The sequence below is a fragment of the Nicotiana tomentosiformis genome, chromosome 2 (assembly GCF_000390325.3).
Source record: "Nicotiana tomentosiformis chromosome 2, ASM39032v3, whole genome shotgun sequence".
NCBI classification, from domain to species: Eukaryota; Viridiplantae; Streptophyta; class Magnoliopsida; order Solanales; family Solanaceae; genus Nicotiana; species Nicotiana tomentosiformis.
The window spans coordinates 56995989-57008176 of NC_090813.1; the positions used below are offsets into that span (position 1 = coordinate 56995989).

The 12188-nt window shown below is 32.8% G+C and overlaps 2 protein-coding genes and 1 long non-coding RNA gene across 3 annotated transcripts; 1 reads left to right on the forward strand and 2 right to left on the reverse strand.

Moving 5' to 3' along the window:
- The first annotated feature begins 290 nt into the window (after positions 1 to 290).
- On the forward strand, positions 291 to 1417 carry LOC104107510 (uncharacterized). Its single transcript, XR_688814.4, has 2 exons — positions 291 to 674; positions 1158 to 1417. It is a non-coding gene; the product is annotated as an uncharacterized lncRNA (long non-coding RNA).
- A 3859-nt stretch (positions 1418 to 5276) lies between these two features.
- LOC138904847 (two-component response regulator 24-like) lies at positions 5277 to 6000 on the reverse strand. Its single transcript, XM_070193348.1, has 2 exons — positions 5752 to 6000; positions 5277 to 5450 (listed from the first exon to the last, which is right to left on the reverse strand). Exons 1-2 carry the CDS (start codon positions 5998 to 6000, stop codon positions 5277 to 5279), a joined length of 423 nt encoding a protein of 140 aa, XP_070049449.1.
- A 1711-nt stretch (positions 6001 to 7711) lies between these two features.
- Positions 7712 to 11292, reverse strand: LOC104107516 (coatomer subunit epsilon-1). The gene is made up of 7 exons (XM_009616347.4): positions 11050 to 11292; positions 10864 to 10953; positions 9924 to 10075; positions 8812 to 8947; positions 8580 to 8735; positions 8248 to 8327; positions 7712 to 7967 (listed from the first exon to the last, which is right to left on the reverse strand). The coding sequence occupies exons 1-7, from the start codon at positions 11215 to 11217 to the stop codon at positions 7874 to 7876; spliced, it is 876 nt and encodes a 291-aa protein (XP_009614642.1). The 5' UTR covers positions 11218 to 11292; the 3' UTR covers positions 7712 to 7873.
- Between the last annotated feature and the right edge of the window lie 896 nt (positions 11293 to 12188).

A 12188-nucleotide genomic window follows, 5' to 3' on the forward strand; every position in this document is an offset into this window, starting at 1 on the left:
CTATAAGTTGGTCAAATATGTAAAATTCACAAAAAACTAATCTGAATCTTCCATTCACTCTTTTTCCACACAAATACAATTAATCTAATCATATAGTATAATCTTGCTTTTACCTAATGAGAAGTACAAGTGAACTGGAGCTGAGAAGTAAAGCACCATCTTAAAGACTCAAAAGATTAATAAATAAAGATAAAAACAGAATTCCTAGCGTATGAATAAAGAGTATCACAGTATATGTAGATCTTGTGACAGCATATGCTAATACAACAACAACATACTCAGTGGTCTTATAGGTAGAGTCTAGGAAGGGTAAATTGTACGCAGATCTTATCCCTACTTTGGGTGTACACGCATATGATAATGTCACTGCATATGTCACTGAAGCTGAGTTTGTTATTTTATTGTAAAATTGAGGCCTATAAATCCTAGCCTTGTGAGGCAACTTAATGCAGTCTCAAATCCTAACTCATGTTAAAGCAATTTTGTGTTGTGAGTTGCTTTAGTGGTGAGCACCCTTCACTTCCAACCAAGAGGTTGTGAGTTCGAGTCACCCCAAGAACAAGATGGAGAGTTCTTGAAGGGAGGGAGCCGAGGGTCTATCGAAAACAGCCACTCTACCCCAGGGTAGGGGTAAGGTCTGCGTACACACTACCCTCCCCAGATCCCACTAGTAGGTAAGGTCTGCGTACACGCTACCCTCCCCAGACCCCACTAGTGAAATTATACTGAGTTGTTGTTGTTGTTGGTGCCTAGTTTGCTAACATCACTCTATGGCATCTAGTACCAGTAGAAAGTTTAAGTGTTGCATGTGTTATGTTTATAACTTAGTCTGTTTATGTTACACTGCTAGAGTCAATTATGATGTTACTGCATTTTGTACCTTGATTTCAGTTCAAAAACACAAGTCATAGCTATACGAGATCTGTCTTTACATTTACTCTCCCAAAATAGCGGTTGTAGTTTCTACAGGAGTTGCGTCTGCGTCATCTCCAGCAAACACTTCTTGCATTAGAACGTTAGACAACTTTTGTTCAATTGAGGACAATTCTCGTGCAGCTATGACTTGTGTCTTTGTAAACTAATTAAGGTGTTAGCCCCTAAATTAAACTGAAGTTGTAAAGAATGTGACTAATTCACAGTATTTGTTTATGTGACAGAATAAGCAAATTCAAGCCCAGGTCAAAAGGAAGGTGTTCTTTGAATCAAGGCAATGCAGTAGATTTACATAAAGCAGAAGAAGTCACATCAGAAGAGCACAAGTAGAAGAACATTAAGTGTTGCATTTCTTATGTTTGTATCTTTTCTGTTTATGTTACACTCCTAATGTCTCAATCTTGATTCTATTATGTTCTGCAACATCTGTACCTTTGCTTTCAGTGCAAAAATGCAGGTTATGACTATACGAGATTTTTCTTTAGATCTACTCAACCCCAAAAATAGTGCACAATTAGTTGTGTTAACATTTGAAGGACGACAATTCTCGTGTTTGCGAATCAAAGGTATTAACAGAAAAACAAAAGTCATAACATCATATGATGATCGAGGATGAGCTACTTCAATAGTAGTGTAAAATTTTCGGAAGATACAAAAAAGACATACAGCATTCATATTTTCTGACCACTGTTCGCCGTGATTAAATTTAAAATTCAATATAGTCCAGTTTTTTTGCTCTGCAATCAAATTGATAGTGCTCTCTGTTCCATTGCACCAGAAGGCCTATTTTCCGATTCAAAATTAAAGACTATTCTTGTTCCCGAAAGTAATACCCAACTGTCAGAATCAACAACCTACTAAAATCTCATAAGTGGGGAAATACCCGCCGGCGGATACACCTTCCGGCAAGTGCCGCTTCACCGAAATTTTTATTAAATATAATATATATATATATATATATATATATATATATATATATATATATATATATATATATAGATAGTATACAAAATAAAAATATTAGGTATAAATAAAAAAAATGACACCGCTTTTTATTATATTGATTTATTCATTCATTTAGTTTTTCAAATTTTGACACCGTTTATCAAAATCTTGTGTACTGTCAGAATCATCATTAAAAAAAATCTTCTTTTCTTTTTTTAAAAATAAAAATGTTGTATTTCTTCATCAAAAGTAACCAATGTTTAAAGAAAATTAATTCATTACTAGTAAAAAATGGGGCCTTCATAATTTTGAGGCCGAAGGCCTTTGCTTTAGTTACCCGGGCTTTTGTATCTATATCCGGTTTTGGGGTCACAATTTAACTTATACCCATTTTGTAAAAAATTTGCAAGCCTACCCACTTTACGATCAACTTCAGACTTATCGGGTCTAAAGTTTAAAAACAAATAGTCTAAAGTGAAAAAATTACACTTCAGATTCACTTAAGGCCAAATAGATCTCAAGTGCAACCAATAATTTCATGCACTTAATATTGGATCAACAATCCTGGTTACTAGTAATTATCAGTTTATTTTTAGTATTTATCTCTTTAGATTAGATTGCATTTATCTTCTAGATTAGATGATATTATAGTTAGGTATTCAGAGTTATCCCTTTGATTTAGATAGGATTCGTCAGTTATTTGGTTTACATAAAATTCTAGAAAGATGGTCACTGTAACTTGTATTTAAACTCATTGAGGCATTCAATAATAGATACAGTATTTCCATCATCTATTCAAGTGTTCATACTTAAGATCAATAAGTGTGAAGTCAAAAATTGCACTTCAGATGCACTTAAGGCCAAAATGTGTAAAGTGCAACAAACATTTTCATACATTTAAGGCCGATAAGTTTAAAGTAAAAAATTACACTTCAGATGTACTTAAGGCCAAAAGGTCTGAAGTGCAACTAACGTTTTCATGCACTTAAGGCCAAATATGCCTGAAGTGCAAATTGCTAGAAACAAAAATTTGTTCTTCGAATTTTAACAATCAAATATACGATTTAATTTCTAAATCTACTCCAAATGAGCTCAAATTTGAAACATAACTTTCAAATATCATCAAGAACAAACCACAATCATCAATTTGTCAAAACAATAATAAATCTAACGAACCATTTTGCAATTAAAAAAAAAGAAGAAGCAACCCTAAGTAATAATAAAAAATAAAGCGCCACAACAGCTCACCATTGTAAAATATCATAAACTACATCAAAATATGTTTACAAACACCATATAAAATCATTGTTACAAGAAGAACAAGTTAATAAAATAATTTTAAAAAGTGGATACAAGTTAAATAAGGGCCGTGCAATTTTTACTTAGTTGCCTTATGCTATGAATCCTTTTGTCATTGAGACTTCAACCAAATGGTATGCTAACGTATTTTTATCCAATTTATTTCTGGCTTTAGGTTATTTGAAAGAAGTCCATGTCGTCTGAAGAGGAAACTGATATTAGTGAGCAAGAGATGGAAGAATATGCTCATTAATTATAATCAGGCCCCAAAAGTTTTTCCTTCTCTTTTTCTTACTTCCCATTAAGTGTTTGTTAGAGATTATTCTTTTGAAAGTTAGTCCTTTATCTATACATACTCTATATTTTTTTTGGGAAGTCTTCTCTATTTTTTTCACTACTAAATGAGTGATTCTAACGTATTTGCACTTCAAATATCGATCCATCAACATCGGAATACTAATTTCACAAGAGACCGGGATGAACAACTTGATAAGTTAACAACGAGAAAAGCTTAAAGGACTTCTCTATAAACTTGATCAAATTCAAACAGGTAAATGTTTAAATTGAAATTCGATTAATGTATATTTGAGAAAATAAAGTTCAATTTATATATGTGTGAATAATTTTATATTTTGAATTAGACGGAGAAAATGTAATCAAATAAAACAAAAGCATTTTATCATTACTTCAAAAGATTTTTATTGGAGGTATCTTCCCCCAATTATAATTCGGAGGCTGAAAATCAACTTAAACAAGCTGTGATTTATACCTTAATTTCATGGCTTTGTCATTTTCTTTTTTACATTTTAACCATGTATTTTCTTAATAGCTTAAGTTGGATGAGAAATTGCTCGAAGCATATATCACTCGTGGTAATTGCTGCTTGAAATTAGGCGGGAGGACTTCGTAAAGCTAAAGATTGCTTCGAATATGTCATTAAAGAGGTCAATTTTTTATTTGATATTTGTTGAAGTATGTTACTTCCTAACTTCATGTGATCGATTTGTGCGTTTAGGATCAAAGTAGAAAGCAAGAACGTCTCAATAAAACTCGTGGCCTAAAGCCAAATTTCAATAAGTGACTTTTTTTCCCCTTCTATAATGTAGTTATCTTGCAAAATATAATATTAATATTACAATGGTTTCTTTTTTTTTTTCTTTCTTTTTTGTTTGTAGTGTAGTTATCTTATAAAATATAATATTAATATCCATATTGATAAGAAAATTCACGTTAATAAGATGTTAGTCACGTATTTACAATTAGTTATCTTGAATATTATTGTAAAAAACGTTATTTACCATTATGAAGATTTGAGTAGTTTTATTCACAGTTCTAAAATATTTTTACTGTTAAAAAATAGATAGTCTTTCTTTCTACTTTTTATAAGAATTTTGTACTTTTTTTCTTTTTTCTATAAACTTCAATATCGTCTAAGCGAAAATAAGATAGTAAATCTAACTTAAAATATGGGGCCCCAAAATTTAGAGGGCCTAAAGCAAAGGCTTTACTAGCCTCCCCTTCAGCCGCCCCTGATTAGGACGTGAGACAAATTCTGTTCAACCGAAGACAATTCTCGTGCAGCTATGACTTGTGTTTTTGTAGACTAATTAAGGTGTTAACCCCTAAAATAAACTGGTCTTAAAGAATGTAACTAATTCATATTTTGTTTGTGTGACAAGACAAGCAAATTCAAGCCAAATCGAACATATCGGAAATTCTTTAGATCAAGGCAGTACAGTAAATTTACATTAAGCTGAAAACTAAATCAGATAAAAGACGAGAAGAAATGAATCTGATAGAATACACTAGTAGAAAATGCAGAAAAATTGTACTCAGATACAATAACAAGTGAAAAAGAGTAAAGAACAATAACTAAATGAGGATACACTTCGACTATATGTTATGTTTATTTTGTCTCATTGTTCAGTGCTTCAATTTGGAAAAAGAAAGAGTCGACTGTTACCAAGACAAGTTTATTAATATTTCTAAGTATGCTACACATACTTTAAAATTCATAACAAGAAAATACTGTAACTATTCCCGACGAATTATATATATATATATATATATATATATATATATATTTGCTTTTGATAGGTCTAAGCATCGTCTTTAAATTTCTCCACAAGAAGGCGAACAACATCAACAGTAAGAGGCTTCTGATAATAATAATCAAGACCAGCATTCACAAATGATTCCTTCTCTGCTTCTCCAGTAGAAGTCACTCCCACAATCAAGCTTACCACATCCATATCTCGAAGTTCTTGAGTTGCCTACATAATAAAAAACTTTTTAAAATGCTTTTTTTTTTTTTACATAAATTAGGATAAAGTTCAATGTCCAAACTAAAAACAAATGACAATTAGGACAAATGGCAGCCCAGTCACATAGGGTTTGGCGAAAGACCGCACTTCAAGAGGATGTGATGTGTATAGCCTGCTTTGATGCAAGTATCAACGGCTGATTCCACAGCTCGAACCCGTGACATATAAGTCACCCGGAAACAACTTTACCGTTGCTCTAAGGCTTGCCTTCAAATGGCGATTAATAGAAAAGAATTTAACAAATGCATACCTGGCGACCGTTCATCACTGGCATATCTAAGTCCATTAAAATCAGATCAAAGCATGCACCAGCGCGATGAGCAAGAACAGCTTCTTGGCCATTTTTTGCCTCATGAGTTTCCACTCCAAATTTCTTTAGAAGTCCTTTGTGTACCATTCGAACTACACGATCATCATCTACTATAAGCGCTTTGAGTTTTTTCCCAACGTTGAGGTTCTTATTCGAAGAAGACACATTGATATCATAGCATGATGACATTTTTCCTGATCTTAACACTTAAAAAATCACAAAAATATTACTATCAAATTAGTAAACTGAATTGAGAACTTCAATAATTGAAATCAATCTATTCTTATAGCCTATGTTGCGGACTCTCCAAAACAGTTGTCGCATCCGTATCGGATCCTCCAAAATACACTATGTTTGGAGGTTCCGACACACACCCATCGACATATTCGGAGAGTCCGAGCAATATATGGTGTAGCTCACCATTGTTTATTTTCCAAATGAAAAAAAGTTACCACTTTGTTGGTGTGACAATTTATTACCATGTTACATATGCAAATGTCATGACACTATCAACATCCATTATGGCACATAGCTAACCTTCTTAAAACAAGACTCGTATTCTTTCAAGTTGACCATGATCTTATGTTCTTTATTATTTAGAGAAATGGCTACAAATTTTCATTCTCCTGCTAATTAACATGCATGAAATACGAACGATGACTTTGGAAAAACAAGAGAAAGAAGTATGAAATTCATATACAAAAGTGAAAAACTAGTCAGTCAATGGTAGTACCTTTCTTTTTGCCCAAAATGAAAACTTGAATACTTTACCTCGATAGTACACAAACAAGTATGCCTAGTATCTCATATTTATATTAGAAATAAATAAGCAACAATGTTTTCTCATTAGCCATATTTGACAAAGTACATTAATGATAACCCCAGAAGAGGAGTTACACCTGAGATTTGGTATCACACAACTAGATATCATCATTTATTTTACCTACATTTTGAAAAGAAGCTTTTGAAATCATGTACATGCTATATATTTCAAATCTGATTTGAATTTCTGGGGATACACTTACGATTTGCATCTGTAAAAATAAATCTATGTAGTAGTAGATTTGATGTCTTTATAGATTTCATTTCAAATAGCGAATCCAATGGAAGTTTGCTTTCCCTTCTTTATCTTTTCTCTAATTTGCCTTTGGAATAATTTTTTTTTAGAAATTTAGGATATTTGAAAAGAAAAATAATAATTTAGCTGCTAAATTTTCTTGAGTTCTTACTTAGATATATAGGTGACACATGCTTCAGTTTAATATTAATTGTTTAGATTTGATTAACTAAACTAGAGTCTTAACCATGATTAGAATAATAAATATATCCATGTATGCATATCTTCAAGTTAATTGTCTTGAAAGTTTGAAATAGCATCTTAAACATTGTCCAGCTAAATTCATATTTTTAATCATACCTAAAAAGCAACTGACCATGAGGAACCATTTGGTTTAGTAGGAGATACTATATATGAAGAACAACTCTGTTAATACAAACTTCTTTAGCGTATTTTCATTTCTAATGCATCCTAGGCAACTCACAGCTAGTTTATCCATTGTTTTGTTATTTTAAATAGTACTTCTTTGCTTTGACTATTACTCAAATTTTATCATTAAATAATAATTACATAACAATAAAAAACAACCAATTTAATTGTGGTGGTATCACTATTGTAGATAATTTAACCTAAATATTATACTACAGTAGGAACTTACTCTAGTAAGCTCATTAATTCTTCTCAATTTTCCCAGGTTTTTCTTACCTCCCACGCGCAGCAGCAGGGCGATAACAAGAACTAGAGCTATATTAAAAAAAAAATGACAAACAGTTGCATCCCGCCAGATCAAACTATAATTATCAAAGTGCAATTCATGGACGGAGTAGTTTTTATAAAAAAAAATTGCCGGTAAAATTTTTATATTGACATGCAAATCTTTAAATTGTCCAGTGAGAATAACCAAAAAGAAAGCTTCAACATGGTGTACTGCTTTAGTAGGAAAACAAAGCCACATCAGTAGCAGAATGGACCATAACTGAAACAACATTAACATAAGTCCATTCTTCAAGCGACAGTTTGGACTGCTCTATCAAAACTTTCTTCAGCAGATGCCGCACGCTTGACAAGTGTGTGGTCTGGGTGCGATAATTTCAGCTGGCTGCAAAAACCAAGTCACATAAACCAGTCCATTAGTTATCCTTTCTTGCTACCATCAAAACAAATTGACACTCAGTATAAATAGGGAGATCCTCCTGAATTTCACTAAAGCTAAACAAGGAACTATAAGACGCTGAACAGCCTAGATTAACATAAACTTTTATGAACCAAAGATACTTCCAAAGCTGCGAATCAACGATATGACTTAATCTGGCAAATTATAACATGTAATTCTTTTATAAGAAAGTTAAACATAATGATAACAATATTAATCATCATACTTGAGATAACGGGCGGATGGCTTTCCAAGGTGAAGACTGCAGACAATCAGATTAGCCAGTGTTTCTGGATCCTTTGCGTCCTGCATAAATCAATAAGCTTCCAAGTGATATAGGAGTGGAGGAGCACATTCTTAAATATTTTCATAAAAACTGTGGGCATATAAAAAGAAGACAAAAAAAACTGCAAATGCCAAGATAACGTGTTCTGAGAAAGATTTTGCCTAGTGAATAATTACCAAAAGCATTCAGTACAATCAACAGAATTTGATTCTTTTAAAAGTAATAAAAAGCTTAATTGATAATAATAGAAGACAATGATAATCTCAAATGACCTTGTTTAAGGCTTCAAGCAACAGCGTCTCAGCTTCATCAAAGTTACCCATGTGCATGCAACAAACAGCCTTTCCATTTAGGATTAAGCTAGTCATCTGATACTTCTCAGAGAAGTCTTGGAAAATAAGATATGCTTCTTGTATCTTTGAACCACCCTGAAAATAAAATTTATTTATGAATATTCTTGAATAATAGTCTTTGAACCAACCAACAATTGGAATTGTTATGTACCACTGCCAAGTTTAACCATGCATTCGCAAGTTGAGTTAGTGTATGATCTTCTTCAACTTGCTGCATGATTCTCAACTGTTTCTCTGCATAATCTGACCTATGCATCTTAATGAGTATCTGGACGTTCAAAGCATGCCTGCATAAACACATTTAGTAAGGGAAATGAAAAGTACTCTCAATACATAAACTCAAATCAAAGCAGATGGTCGGAAAAGAAAAAAATATTCCAGACCTCAAATCCGTTAAAGCAGAAACACAAAAACGTTAACACTACAACATTTCCAGTTCTATAACTTAAAAGCCTGGCAAGGTACATCTAGAAACTATAACCAGGTAAAGCAGGAACGGAACGATAAACTCAGTTTGAAAGGAAGCTTCTTAATCTAGCTTAATTCAAATTCAACCATGATGAGGTACGGAGATGTCTTAGTCTACATTTTTTTAGCCAAACCTCTCCAGGATGTGATCACTGTCCACAAACTTCAAAATGATGAAATTCCAATCAATACAAAATCGTGATTGGTAAAAACAATAAATGAAAAGCGAAACATGGTGTACAATAGTGCACAAATAGAAGTAGATAATCAAACAAAAAAATTGGAAAGAGCCACTTGAGAAATGGAGGATTGGGGGGAGGGTTTAGAGTTGAACAACGAAGATTCTGTGATTGATTAGCCGCCAGGTGATCCAGCATAAACTCATACTTGCAAATGACTGCACTAAGATAATTAGTGAATTCTAGTTATACTTCCCCGGGAAAAAAAGTTATGTTATTATATCCTTTCTTTAACTTTCTGGTAGACGACCATTGTCTCTATCACATCTCACATACACATGCCTTTTGTCTCAGAATGAGAGCTCACAGAGTTCCTGACACAGAATTTTTGAATAGCACTTGTCCTTTGCTAAGGAAAAATAGTAAGTCATTTAAAGAATAGAACTGTATTTAGACGCACATAAGCATGAAGCACCATAGTATAATTAGTACAGTGCCAATAGTCACAGAAAATAAAGCAATTAATCCATCACAAAGCAAATTTCTCAACGTTTTCTACATTTTAGCATAGTGACCTTCTAAGTAATCATACAACAAAATAAAAGTAGCAACTCACAATTCCATTGTTCCACCAGCATTTGTGTGCTTCAGACCTTCATTGTAATCCTGCTCATGCGTGAACACAATCCCAGCAATAAGCCTTAATATAGGGTTGCTTCCTATGGCTGGATCTCCTAATAATTCATGAAGACCAGAAATTGCTGTTTCCTACATAATAAAGAAGAAAGTTATTACTTATTACCCTTCTCTAGCCTATAACAAATAGGGAATAACACTTCTGCAAAGAGGAAAATTGAAGATTATAATAAATCATTTTCCAAAAACTTCCAGATAATTACAAATAAATGATTCATTTTATTTAATCAGGGATCATACAGGAGAGAGAAATAATCTCAACTCCTCTCCATGTGTATCCGTAAAAAGGGTCCCGTACTGTCACTTGAACTGAAATTCCTAAATTGCAGTTGTACCAATCATGCCCAGCATAAATCCCTCAAGTTTATGGAACGGGACATGAATTCACAAAAGGCAAAACACTATATGTTACATAATATGCCATTAATCAGGGGTATCTCGTACTTTTAAGAAACACAGACAAACTAGTTAGTTTATTAAATTAAAAGGGATTCAAAGAACCTTAAGTGACAAAGCTACCCAAACAATAACATTGGAGTCACACCTTACGCTCAATTTTTGGAGATGAAACTAGCTGAAAGATGGTAAAAGAGAAGGATAATAAATTGGATCGCTAAATTTTACCACTAGGCATTAAATTATGTAAGGAACGAACACAATTAACAATTGGAAGATCACTCTTGTATCCTCCCCCCCCCCAAAAAAAAATCTTAGTTGGGGCCCAATTTTCAGTCAGATCTATGTGTTAACCTTGACAATACATGGACACCTTCAAAATTACGGATAACATGACGCAGTGCTAGCATTAAATCAAAAGATCACTGGAGTAAAAAGGGGAAAAATGGAATAAAAATGTTCACCTTATTATCAGGGCTAGCAAGGTACAAAGCAAGCAATTTGACAGCCTGAAGTGGAGTAGGAGCTGATGCATCGATCTCATTGATCACAAGCTGCAATGAGAAAAAGAAAAAAAGAAACTATCTGGTAAATACAAAAAGAATTTACAATCACAGAACAACTCAAATCAAATCCCAAATAATCAAAACCTGGTAACTCCCTAGGGCTATATAAGATCGGTAAACAAGAGTGTCTCTTTCAACGGCGTCGTCCTGGGAAAGATTTGGAACATCACTGTTGTTAATTGCGGCTTGGTATGCACCTATGTAGAAGTTGTTCCTCAATCCGAACAACGGGTCTGGTCCTGCGGCTGCCATTTCTCAAATGTCCTTTTTTTTCTTCTCAAACAAAACTCTTTATTCTTCTTCTTTGCTAGTATTGTTTAGATTCAGATCTCAGAAAATGGTTTTTAAGAATTGAGCAAAGAGCGTTAGGAATGAGTTGGGCGGGCCTCTGGTTATTGGGCCGGGTAGCTTCTTTCTTTTCTTCATTATATTAGTTCATCTCAAAATTTATCGGGGAAATGATACCATGTAGCCACTTTTAAATATGGTATTTAAAATATATCTATACTTTATATTGTATTTAAATATTAGCCAATTCATTCAACTTCGGGACACGACGTCCTAAAGTTTAAATTTCAAAAGTTCAAATTTCAGGATATCGTGTACTAAAGTTCGAAAATTCTGTCTAGAAATTCAAATCTTATGTCCTGAATTTCAAATTAGCAGTTTAGAAATTCAGGACAGTTAGTCTTGAATTTTAAATTAGCAGCTCAAAAAATTAGGATACAAGTCCTGAATTTCGAATTAGTAGCTCAAAATTTTTGGATACAAAAATTCATGATACTTAGTTATAAAGTTTGAATAAATTGGTTAATCTTTAAATACATTATAAATTATGAATATATTTTAAATAATAAGCTTAAAAGTGACTACTGGTACGCTTCTACCTATTATTTTATTTTATTAAAGTCATTGAACTTTACATATTGTATTAGCAATGGCAAAATTGTTTTTTCCATCATTAAAATCCTCAACTATGTGTTAATTTCTTATATACAACTCAATGCATGGAACGTCAAATTTTAGGCATCGAAAATTGATACATCTTGTCACGTCAGCAAGTTAAAAAAAAAAACTCAAGCTTGTCATAACCATATTTTAAACTATAACCAATTAAGTAAACAGTAAAAATAAAAAAAATTAAAAGTATAAGATCGTAAAAACATCTTCATTTCCTACCAAATGTATTTTGGCATACCTAAAATTTCACCCAAATAATAATA